Below are 13,389 nucleotides of genomic sequence, written 5' to 3' on the forward strand. Positions count from 1 at the left end.
ACCACTGGTCAAATCTCACAAACTATACTATACAGTTTTACACACACAAGTTGCTCCAGCAACAAGCTGTTTGTGGCGATAGGTGTGATAGGCTGTCCCTTTGGCTGGATCAGCTGTCAATCATCCTTTAAAAAAAAAAAAGAAAAAAAAGCTGCGGGCTCCGGCGCCGCCGCCGCCTCAAGGACAACAGCACCCCCCACAGGCACACACCGGCAGCGCAGCCAGCCAGCCTCCCCTCTCCACCTTCCTACAATGATATTCACATTCTAAAGCACTTGCGGCTGCCGGCTTGTCTGCAGCAAAAAGGAGAAAACGAGAGGAGAGAGAGAGAGAGAAAGAATCTCTTACCTCCTCAAATAGCGAGTCAGAGAGAGAGAGAGACAGAGAGTGTGTGTGACTGTGTGTGTGTGTGTATGTGTGTGAGAGAGAGAGGGAGAGAGAGAGAGAGAACGACTGAGCGACCGGGAGGAGGTTGTGTGGAGTAAAAAAAAGAGAAGAAACCCCAGCGGCTGGACCAGACCTGGACCCTCAACGAGGAGGAGGAGGAGTGCGTTTATTCTCCGCGCTTTTCTTATTATAAAGTATCTTCCTTTTTTTTTTTTTTTTTTTTTTTAGTTTTGCGTATCGAAATGTCATCGTCTGGTAAGGACAACAGCGGTGCAAGCCAACAACAACAACAACAACATGCCAATTACGTGGGACCTTATCGCCTGGAAAAGACGCTGGGGAAAGGACAGACAGGTTGGTCACTTCACCGCATCTCCCCAGCCTCTCTCTGCCTCTCACTCTCTAGCATTTCATTGCATACATTGTTTCTTTTATGTTATTTTGTTTAATTGGAGGAGCGCTCCTCCTTTGGCGAGTCTGGTGGTGTGAATCTAGCTCTGGTCTGGAGGTCCATATAGCGTTAAGGAGAACTCCCAGTGGCGTCAGATAAGGTATGGCAAACATGACTGACACCAGTCATGTTGCCATACCTTAGCAGCAACAGGCACGATTACAGTACATTTTATTATTTCCCCCTGTAGCTAAGGTATTGGCAGCTGCCATACCTTGCCATACCCAATTGACGCCTCTGGGAGAACTCCTAACGCTATGGACCAGAGAGCTAAAAGCAAGCCAAGGTGATAAACAAGTAGTTGATTATACACATCTGCCCTTCGGTAGATTTCATGTATTATTTAGGCTATGTTGTTATTATTGTGGTTCATGTTGTGCACGCTCTAGTCTAGTGTCCACGCGCCTGTCATATTATTTGGGGGTGATGATGATGTTGCTTCGTTTTGTTCGCTGAGCAGGTTGCGTGGGACTGGGTGTGTGCGCGCGCGTGCGTGTACGTAGGGCTGTCAGTGTGGGACCGTCCAACCCACAAATGATGTGTGTGTGTGTGTGTGTGTGTGTGTGTGTGTGTGTGTGTGTGTGTGTGTGTGTGTGTGTGTGTGTGTGTGTGTGTGTCAACTTCGTGTGTGTGCGTGCGTGCACGCGCATCGTGCGTATAGCCTACGCGTGTGTGGGGGTGTGTGTATGTGTGTCCTCCTGTGATGTGTGAGCACAACGCCGCTAATCCTGATTTGCCTGATACCTTGATCTATTCTTAGTCCTCCTCAGAAAGGCAGGCAGGCAGGCGTTCCTCTAGAGCTCCTACACTGGCTGCAATGCTAGCATCCTGGGCTCGCCTCTTTCTGAAGGTCCCACCTTGAAACAACGCATGAGTTGTTGTTCACACACAGCCAGGCAGGGGGGCTGACTGAGGTCTTCTACTCAATGTAAAATAATTCAGTTTATTCAGCTCATAGGGCCATGGTGAATAAGCTTCTGAATATACCAGTCAGGTGTTTTATCTGCTGGGAGGGGACGGCACAGCACAATGACACTGCGTTTTGAGAAAGTTGATAAATGATAACGAATGGAATATGGCACAGAAAACAATCGTGGATTGCATGGGAGTGTATGTTCTCTAAAGAAGTGCTATACTGCCTGTTTATGTCATCGTGAGCTTATGTATTTGTGTGCTGGTGGTGGTGTCTGTCTACTGTTACAGCTCAGTCCTGTTCCCAGTGTAGTGTGAGTGTGTGTTTGTGTGTGTGTGTGTGTGTGTGTGTGTGTGTGTGTGTGTGTGTGTGTGTGTGTGTGTGTGTGTGTGTGTGTGTGTGTGTGTGCGTGCGTGCGTGTGCTCTGCTGTGAGTTTATAATGTGTTGTTGGCAGCTGGTAGAATTGTCTCTCCCTCTCTCTCTCTGCGGTCAAGTGCATGCAGTCAATGGAGCCATGTGAGGGGAGAGGCAGAGCGAAGCCTTTTGTCAGCAGGCAGGGATGGATGGCAGAAGGAGTGATGCAACACAGCTTCTTGCCACTAAAGAGAGAGAGAGAGAGAGAGAGAGAGTGTGTGTGTGTGTGTGTGTGTGTGTGTGTGTGTGTGTGTGTGTGTGTGTGTGTGTGTGTGTGTGTGTGTGTGTGTGTGTGTGTGGAGACCCTGCCTCACCTTTTCCCTGCTCAGAGTTCCTCCATCTGTTGTCTAAAACAGCTACAATAGGCAGTATTTTGCTTACTGCTCCGGTCGGACATGCTGAGCTGCAGGGTGCACACATTTTTTGTGCTGTGTGTGTGTGTGTGTGTGTATGTGTTTCGATGCTTTCCTGAAAATAATTGTCACCAGTTCATCGCGTGTGTTCACTGAGGATTTTGCCATCTTGCTTTGTCACCACGCTACTCCATGTGCAAGCAGTGTGCCCCTTAATTGATGTGCCCCCACCACGTCCCTGTGCGAGTGGGTACACTAACACTCACTCACAAAGTAAAGCCCTAGCTTCACCATACAAGACTGTCACAAGATTAGTGAAAATAGACGATCTACAAGCACACAACGCCTTGCGTTTCCGAGGAGTTGTGTGCTTGTAGATTGGCTGTTTTCACTATTTTAAATCATCTTTTAAAATGATAAATACAAAACAACACCGACATGTTTATGTGTGTAAGTCATGCACGGGAAACCAAAAATATCTACCACTCAACCAAAGCTAAAGTGGGATAGTGGGCTTCTACTTTCTGCTACATTCACCCCCGCCCCAAGAGAGAGATTATGCCTGATTTGTTATACTTGGTTGCATTGCTCATATCACCATGTGCTTTGAGCTTGTAAATTAGCTATTTTCTATGTGCGACAGACATGCAAATATTACTATAAATCAGGCTTTAAGCTAGTTCTGAGCTTCAGGCAGAGCTTCACATGCAGAGGAATGCCATACTGCTTTCACAAGCAGTTTAGCACTCACTAGCTACAATATCCCATTTCATAATGTAATGTATCGCTGGTGTGATACAGTTTCACTACTGTACAACATAACAGCGAAAATTACTGTTAACAGGCTGGCGCGCCAACCCAGTGGTGTCATTCTGTGGAGTCATAAATACAGTGCTCAAAACTTGGCTGGACTCTCTGTGTCCTGCTACTCATATTAAATCATTTTGGGTTTTCCAGCAGGACCCGCGCAGTGCTCAAAGAGAGCGACAGACGTCATAGATTGAGCCCCGGCCCCCACCTCCCTTCAGGACAGTCTAATCACTGTTTATGGAGAAGGAGAGTTTTGCTCTGTTACGGGCAGACATTTAATGACACGGTATGGCCGTGAGATTGTCTGTGCCTCGCCTTTATTTGAGTGTGCAGAACAATTGGTGTTGTGTTTATCAGCTCAGCGGCTCCCAACCTGTGGGCCAGGGGAACTGCTAGGCCCTTTAAAACCTTGAGAAATGTGTTTTCATAGAGATACCAATAAGAACTTAAAGTATGCTACGTTAGTGCTACAACCGATCAATTGATCGTTAAATTAAACATGCTCTGAAATTGCATGCGGCCCACGCATCTGAACACTTTACATGGCACTTATTCATTACGGTCTTTTTGTTTTGTTTTATACTTTTCATCCCAAGATTTTTGTAACCCATTATTTTTTCACCCGTTGTCAATTGTCTATTGTAATCCTGGGCACTACACTCCCTCTTCCAACCTGGGGAGAGCAACGGACTGACCTCATTCTTCCTTCTATGTATGAGGAGTCCAAGCCGCTTCTTTTCACCTGACAGGGGGGAGATTCCCCGGTTGGACCTATAGCGCGTGGAAGGAACACGTTATTCCAACCAGTTCCTTCCCCCTCCATCAGGCGCCCCGGCTGGCCAGGGGGAGGCAGTATATAGAACAGGATTACTGCATGTTTTTTGTGAGGGCACCTACCCTAGGACATTTACATAGAAAGGTAGACGCCTCCTTCGGCTCTGGGGCATATGCATCGTAGGACAGAGGGATTCTGCATTGCTTCTGCGTGCATCGCTTCCATGTACGTCACAGAAACAGAAGTTGGTAGGCCAATCAGAGGCAGGTGGTGGCGGGTCTTTATGTACGCAGCCTCTAAGAACAGCTGAGTCGCGCAACATCAGGAACTGGATAGAATCATGCCAATAAAAAAAACTGTCATTGGCCAATACTCATTTTGACTGGCAGTGGTCCCTCAGTTTTTCTGGACGTCCGGCCTTCAGTTATTATGCGTCGCTCCAATGAAATGCAGCAGCGGAGGAGGCATCTAGCTTTTTGTATCTATGCCCTAGGAGACACGGGGAGAACATGCAAACTCCACACAGAAAGGCCCTTTCGCCAACCCCACCCAACATTTGATTTGTGTCACTCTGCTGTGTATGTACTGTATGTTATTGCGCTTTATGTGTCAGAGGAATTACATGGTTGTGTTGCCCCATGTGCAGAAAACAGCCCTTTCTAAACCTCTTCAGATTAATGACAGTGCATAATATCCCATCATGTGACTTACATTAACCACATACTGTATTAATCCAGGCGTCCCCCCCCAGTCCCCCCCCGGCCCAGGACAGGACAGGACGGGCTGGTCCCTGTCCCGAACATGGCTCCATAGACCGTCCAATGGGCTGAGTGCCATGCTGTCTCCCCAGTGTTCTGATTGGCTGTTATTATTAGAGGAGGAGAGCGGAAGACATCGTGGTTGATCTGGCCGTCCTGCTCTCGGCGAGTGGTCCTGTTCCACGTTCATTAAGTGATTAGGACGTGTGCGCGCGCCGCACACACACTCACACACGTACACACGCACACGTGACACGCACACACTCAAGCACATGGCCAGTGCCAGTGGCTCTGGCTTGGCTTGGTGCTCTAATCCCCACACAGCCAAAGTCCACTCAGCTGTCACTCACGTGGCCCAAAGCATCATGGGGCATGATGATACTCTGAGCTAGCAACACAACACACAACAGCACCCTCATATTGCAATCGGTGATGGAAAGTAGCTAAGTACATGTATTCAAGCACTTTACTTTTACGTAGGCAGGCATTTCTGTCTACAGCAGAGGTCTTCAACAGGGGGTCCGGGACCCCTAGGGGGTCCCCAGAGTTACTACAGGGGGTCCTCCATTGACCTCCAAATCCTTTGTGTGTTAGAAACTTTTGTTTCTTTTTTTTATACTAACCACTTGAACCCTAGTGTCCATTTAAGAACTTTAGCCAAAAATAGCAGATCTACAAGCTTGTAGATCGGGCAAAGAGGTTTGGCAAAGAGGTTTGGTGTAGAGGGGAAAAAAGAGCACTAAGTACAGAGTGAAAGGTCAAGTTTTTATTGACAGTTTTTATTTATTAAGTATTGACAGTTCAAGCGGTTAAATATCTGAAAACATAAATGTATATGAATCCAAAATACACTGATGATTGTGCTGTCAAACAATGAAATTATATGGAATGTATGAAAAGATTGTGAGGGTCCCAGCTTCATCTCTCTCTCAACTAAGGGGTCCTTGGCCTGAAAACGTTGGAGACCCCTGGTCTACAGTATTTGTCTTACAGATGCTCTCTCTCTCTCTCTCTCTCTCTCTCTCTCTCTCTCTCTCTCTCTCTCTCTCTCTCTCACTTCTGCCATTTGTCTTACTTTGTCTTACTTTGGGTTCACAGCAGCACTCTCCCCCCGTTTGACCAGGCGTTTCCACGTGCCCTGCATGCTGTCCCTTGTTTGTCAGGTGTGCACTGGGGCCTGAGAGGGCTCTATAGATGCAGACTGTCTGCATGGATGGCTCCTGATTGGGGCCCAAAACGCAGAGGCGTGATGGCCATTTGGAAAAGCCACTGATAAAGAGTTGCTGTGCTTGAGTGCAACCTGACCACGACATTGTGGCGATAGCGCGCGCACGCGTGTGTGTGTGTGTGTGTGTGTGTGTCAGTGTTGATTTTGACAACAAACTTTGGATTTTGTTTTTAGTCATAGTCTTTTGAATAAAATTTGTCGACTAAATCTGCAGTTCATTTTGTTGACAAAAATAAGTTTTGGCAGGCCTTGATGGTGTCTTAATGGCACATTTTACACTCGGTTGCATGCTAAAAATAGCCGATCTACAAGCTCACAACGCGTTGTGGTGCATCGTGCTGCAAGCGCAACACCGAGGTGCTACCAAACATGAAATGACTTCTGTCTTTTAATTCTACTGGATCTCTTCTCCACTAGTCCCTCCCTAACATTTTAGTCTAGTTTTTATGTGTTTACGAGGTTGTCAATACAGTATGTAGTCTTAGTTTTAGATTTAGATTTAATTTAGCCTTCCTCAGTGAAAAGATTTAGTCGACGAAATGATTAACACTGGTGTGTGTGTGTGTGTGTGTGTGTGGACAGGGAATTACTACTTTGTGGGGACCTCATGTCCCCACAAAGATAGTACAATCCTTGCACAATACCTTGTGGGTACTTATTAATAGGTCCCCACAAGGTGTTTAGGGGTTAGGTTAAGGGTTTGGGTTAGGGTTAGGGTTAGGGTTCAAAATGAATGGAATGTCCCCACAAAGATAGTAGACTATGTGTAATGTCCCCACAAAGTAGCAATTGCAAACCTGTGTGTGTGTGTGTGTGTGTGTGTGTGTGTGTGTGTGTGTGTGTGTGTGTGTGTGTGTGTGTGTGTGTGTGTGTGTGTGTGTGTGTGTGTGTGTGTGTGTGTGTGTGTGTGTGTGTGTGTGTGTGTGTGTGTGTGTGTGTGTGCGCGCGGTGCGCTCATCATACACACTATAATGTGTGTCCTCATACAGATTCCTAAGCGTTCCACTCCCCGGCAGTGACAATGCCATCAAGTGGTCTCTCCATCAGACAGCGTAATAACAGCCCTGCTCTCTCGTCTGTCAGAGTTTTAATATTCTTTATTAAGTTCACAAGTCTCTGAAGAGTTCTAATTGATGCGACTCAGCTCCGCAGCGCTGCCTGCTACCGTATAACAGCCTGGGGAACGTTTTTTGTTTCTTGTTTTTGAACATGCTTTATGCCGCGGTGTAAAGTAACTAATAGCATTTACTTAAGTAATGTACTTACTTTTACTTCTACTCCACTACATCTCGTATATCCAAATGTTGCGCTTTTACTACACTACATTCATTTGAAAACTTGTTTAGTTACTAGTTACTTTGCAGTTCTAAATTATAATATTATAAAACATACATATGTACCTTGGCTATTTGAGAATAGCTGACCTACAAGCTCACATCGCGACGTGTTGTGAGCTTGTAGATCTGCTATTTTCAAACATTTTGTACTTTTACTTTTGGTACTTTAAGTACATTTTGATGCCAACACTTTCATACTTGTACTCCGGACTTGTAATTCCAGACTTTTACTTGTAACAGAGTATTTCTATAATGCAATATTAACACTTTTACCTAAGTAAAATATGTGAGTACTTTTTTCCACCACTGGCTTTATGTTACATCATTAAAAAATGGAGAATCCGTAACAAATGGTTCTTCCCATATTTTCACGCAACGGGTCTGAGAGGTTCCTAAAAAAGTTGTGATGTATGCACTGGGCAGCGTCGGCTGGCGACATCGGCCCAGCTGAGTCACTGTTGTGTTCGCAGAGAGCAATGAAACACCGCCTCGGGCGGCTTTTATGTCCCTCCTGAAGGCCGTTGATTAGTGGAATAGAGGCCTATTGTCTGGGAAATACCGCCGCTTAATCCAATCTGAAAGTCCCTGTTTATGGGAGACTTGCTGCTTATTGACTGGATATGAATTGGATGCTTTTGCCCAGGCTTTAGTACCAGGCTCTATCTTTTTTTCTCCTTTTCCTTTTCTTCCTCTTAAGTTGTATTTAGAGAGCGAAATTGTCTGTGTTTTTTCCACTGCTTTCATATATTGATCATTCATCTGACAGCAAGCTGGTGCTGATTCTGTGATACCCCCCCTCCCGCCACACACACACACACACACACACACACACACACACACACACACACACACACACACACACACACACACACACACACACACACACACACACACACACACACACACACACACACACACAAGCACCTCTTTCTCCCTCTTTACTGGAGTGTGTTTGTAGGCTGATGTGTTGTGAGGCCTCCAGGCCATACTCCAGCTGTCTGTGCTGTCTTCATGTCAGTGAGATGCCTGTCTAATTCATGACTCTTGCTCTCCCGGTGTCTGTCAGTCTGTGTGTGTGTGTGACTGCATGTACACACACAAACACACACATACAGTACACTGTAAAATGTGTTAATTTAACTCAGGGGAATGCACCCATAACTGAATAGACATCAAGGTTTGGTTACGTTTGTGCATGAAGTACAAGTAGCACTGAGCATATTACTCTTATTACCGTGTAAGGCGTGTATTATGTTCTATATGATCATAATTGCTCCTTTATGATAGAGCAACTTTCACCTTTTTGTGCATGCGCGATTGTGCGCATGTACATATACACAGCAAAATCCTGAGTGCTCTTCACACACACACACACACACACACACACACACACAGACACACACACACACACACACACACACACACGCACACACGCACACACTTAACATATCGACGGCTTCCTTCCGGGGCCCTTACTGTACTACGGCGTGCCGTTGCGGTAACGAAAAACCGTTAATTTGACGTTGATTGATAGCCGGTGAGTTGTTGACGGGTTGAAGCGGATCAATGGGCGTTGTGTGAGAGATTTGCTGGCTGCTGGAAGGCAGGCGATCCATACCGCCTCACTGCACATGATATTCCTGATGATGACAAGTGAGGAGGGGACGGCCAGTCGATCCCGTCAATGGGATCCACTCTGCTGCGGTTAACCGTCTCTCTCTCTGTGTGTGTGTGTGTGTGTGTGTGTGTGTGTGTGTGTGTGTGTGTGTGTGTGTGTGTGTGTGTGTGTGTGCGTGTGCGCGTGACTGCACATGCGTGCATGTATGTGCTGCTGCAGGTCAGTGTTGATTTCCTACACTTTTCCTACACTTTCTTTATTTATTATTATTAAGTAAAAAATATATTTACATTTTCAGAAATAAAAAATATATTTTGTATTTTGCTCTCCAGAATTTCATTAATTTTAGAAGATTTTAGAATACCATAAATAAATACAATTTTAAGAAGTAGTGAATATAGCAGATCTCGAGCTTGTATTTCCACTGGGGTTAATGCCCACAGAATGTTCCCTCAGTTTAGGACTAGGCTTGGGGTTAGGGTGGGGGGGATGGAGTTTTTCACTAGTTTTGGTCGCGGGGAATAGGGATGGGATGATATGAAAACACGATTATTGTGACAAAATTATCCATGGGGTGGAACATTTGCCAAAAAATAGCCGATCTACAAGCTCACACCGCGCCGCGATGCGACACGTTGTGAGCTTGTAGATCGGCTATTTTTTGGCAAAGACATTTGAGTGAAAACAGACTGTATGAAGTACGTATATTATAAGCACTTTTTACCAATTATAGAGGGTTTAAATACTGTACTGTACTGTATACGCAGCTCTGCAAATAAAAGGTGAATTGATCCCAGTGCATGACGGAGGACGATATCCCGATAAATTAAATCTCCACGATACGATTATCGTGAGTGCTTTTTATCACGATAATATCGCGCATCGTCCCATCCCTAGTTTTGGTCACAGGGAAACAGCATTTCTCTTTTGGTTCTCGAGCTAAAAGAACCTTTGGGAACCCCTGCGGTGGTGCAGCTGGCAGCAGATAAGAAAGCACTCTGCAGATGACCTGTGACGGAGAACAGAAGGCTATCTTCCATGTGTTCACACACGCTAGAAGTAGAAACGACTTTAGTTCACGCTGCACTTTATTTGTCACATCACAAGTTAACAGGTGTAAAAGAGTGGGTGAAAATATTGTTTTGTGCGAGCTACCACCCACAAGACCTTCTCCAACTTCATCACAAGTTTACAGGTGTGAAAGAGCGTGAAGTAATATTTTGTGCGAGAAAACAAATGTTTTCCTAGCTTCAAGACAAGAGTTCTAAAAGGTAAAGAGTTCGAGAAAGGGAGTGAAGTAATAATTTTGTGTGAGAAAACAAATGTTTTCAACTTTTCATAGCTTCAAGACAAGAGTAAAGACAAGAGTAAGGGAAAGAGTTTGAGAAAGGAATGAGGGAAACAAAGTCATATTCAAAATATATAAATGCTCATATAGATGTGCATGGTCAATAGAAATACTTTCTGGCAGAACTGCTTCTCGTGCAAGTAGAGAAACATTTGTAGCAGATACAAATAGCAGCAGAAGCATGTGAGCCCTGTAGTTATTTTAAATATTGGTAAGGATAGAAGTAAAAAGTATTAAATATCAAAACAGCTAGTATATTGGATATAGGTACATAGTCTGTCTCGTGTGCAAATAAAGGATATATCAAATAACAAGACATATCAGGAGTTTATTCACAGACAGTTGTGCATATATATACACCTACATTTATAATACCAACAGTCCAGCCTATGCCATACCATTCTCACTATAGTCCACTCCTTATTCAAAAGAACAATATCCTATAAAGTTGTTTATATGAGTTGTTGCTGTTTGCATGTCTGTCTGACTAACCAACTGCACTTACTCGTAAGACGTAAGTCCAATTTAAGTGTCTGGGAAAAGTGTGAAAGTCGATCCATAAGCTGCTCACATAAGGTACTGTACGTGTCAGGGCAACTGAACTTTGTCTTAATGGGTTTAGCTGACATACAACGGCATACCGCTGTGCGAGAAACCCACTTCTCGGTGAAGTGGAGACGGAAGGCTATGTTTTGGATCCAGGTATTAAGCCTGCTCTCATTGTAAGAGAAGCCCTGACCCTGCAGCTGAGCCGTGTCCCCTCCTGCCTCGCAGCACTCTTTCTGGGCTATAGCTACATCTGCCCCCCCCCCCCCCCCCCCCCCCCTGTAGCTACAGTAAGCGAGGCTGTTTCAATGTCTGGCTGAAGGCAAAGACTTGCTCCCTCAGCCCTGAAATGAATCCTAAATGGTGTGAAGCTGGTGTCTTTGCGCGCGCTGTGCGTGTGCGTGTGTGTGTGTTTGTGTTTGTGGCTGTGTTTGCTGATGCATACGTTATTGGTGTGTGTGTGTGGGTGTGTGTGTGTGTGTGTTTGAGGCACCGTTTCCGTTGTTTTAACGTTGTTTTTCTATTTTCAACACTTTTCAGTCATAAGTTTGTACCCCGTTTTTGAGCGATGCCAGCCACTCCAACGACTGACCGTGTGTGTATGTCCATATTTCCATATGTGTGTCTCTCCGCATCAGTATGGCTTCAACAGCTGCAATACCACTGGGTGACCGACCTTCAAGTGGCGCTGTGGAGCAGCCTTGAAGTGTCTGAATTGATTCTGTGTACTATGGTATTGTGTAGGCTAAGGCACCGCTCACTCCCACTGGGTGGGATTTTGTCTCTTCTCTTGCTTTACAGTTATTTGTCTTGCTTTGGAAAGTGGTATATACCTGTAAATTTGAGGTATTTTATTGCGACCAAAGGTCGCAGTTTACCATGAGAAATGTCACAGCTTGTCTCCATGTGTGTACATATTTTTACGGTCTATGGGTTTGCTGCTCTGACATCATGCTCTGATGTCACTGTGATGACACATCCGGCACATCTTGTCCACGTATCTGTGTATCTCTGAAGGTCACGCCTGACACTCTGGTTCCCTTGACACATCACTGTGACATCACAGGTGATATCACAGTTGACATCGCAACTGATATCACAGGTGACATCACCTATGTAAAATTTCATATACTGTATGGGCATTCCCCAGAATCCCTTTTATGCCCATACATGAAGATCCCTGATGTCATCGATATACATCACTGGCCAGATGGCCAAGACATGGCCCATATCTGTGTGGCTGGTTCAGATAGGGATCTCCATGTATGGGCATAAAATGGATTGTATGTTGTGATGTCATGGGAACCACTCTAACAGAATCCCCTTTATGCCCATACATGGAGATCCCTGATGTTATCAATATTAAGCCCATATCTAACTTCATATGGGAATGCCATATCTGTGTGGCTGGTTCAGACAGTGATCTCCATGTATGGGCATAAAAGGGATGTACCAGGGGTCTCCATATATGGGTAACTGGTCCGATATAAATCACTGGCCAGATGGCCAAGAATTGGCGCGACTGTCGCCCTGAGTTGTCTTACTAGTTATTATTCTTATAATATTTGACTTAATTGTCCTCTGCTTGCAACCCATCCTATAGCAGGAGCATTGAGCAGCCACTGTGCAGTGCTCAGGGACCAAAGTGCTTTGGTCAAGGGCACTAGAGTATTATGTAGCCTATGTACAGTAACAGTACCTAGCATGCATGTATTGTGGCGTGGGAGGTACCCAGGAAAAACCCAATGCAAACACAGAGGGGGAGAACAGCCAAACTGGCAGAAACACACAGAAAGGACCCCCCCCCCACGCTAAATTCATCCTCTTACTGTATCTTACTGTACCACGTGCTTTTTGACATTTCGGACTAACAAAGTATTCAATCAATCAATCAATCAATGCTAGGTTTCAAACCCAGGACCTTCTTGCTAATAGGCAACAGTGCTGACTTCTCTTAGCTTATTACTACAGTAAGTAATTGTTTTGTTGCCTCAGTCAGTATTCTGGTATTTTCTAGTTATGACTACGAGGCAGTAACATACACGCACGCACACACATACATACACGCGCAGCGCGCGAACACACACACACACGCACGCACGCGGTCCGCCATAAAACTGACTGGGAATGAGCCGGTAGCCCTTTCACTGTCTGTCACTTCGGCAGACGTTATATAATGACAATCTCTGCCATTTACTGTGGCTCTCTTCTCATCCTCTCTCTCTCTCTCTCTCTCTCTCTCTCTCTCTCTCTCTCTCTCTCTCTCTCTCTCCCTCCCTGGCTCTCTTCCCATGGCCAGTCAGGATTCATATAAGGATCCAGCCATGTGTTAAATCAGACAAGACCCTCGGTGGAATTGCATCGATTGGGAGGAATGTATGTAGCCAACGATTTTCAGAGATTAATGACGGGGAGAGAGGGAGAGAGAGAGAGAGAGAGAGAGAGAGAGA

The 13,389-nt window shown here is 45.4% G+C and overlaps 1 protein-coding gene across 1 annotated transcript in view; it reads left to right on the forward strand.

Annotated features, from left to right (window-relative positions):
* Positions 1–629: 629 nt before the first annotated feature.
* brsk2a (BR serine/threonine kinase 2a) overlaps positions 630–13,389 on the forward strand; it is a gene marked incomplete at both ends in the record, with an annotated part of 440,510 nt that continues 427,750 nt past the window's right edge. The window contains one exon of the mRNA XM_080736976.1: positions 630–741. Within this exon, the coding sequence (XP_080593102.1) occupies positions 630–741 (112 nt within the window). The remainder of the gene's footprint in view (positions 742–13,389) is intronic.

This window comes from Nannobrachium achirus (assembly GCF_963921795.1).
Source record: "Nannobrachium achirus genome assembly, chromosome: 11".
Lineage (NCBI taxonomy): Eukaryota > Metazoa > Chordata > Actinopteri > Myctophiformes > Myctophidae > Nannobrachium > Nannobrachium achirus.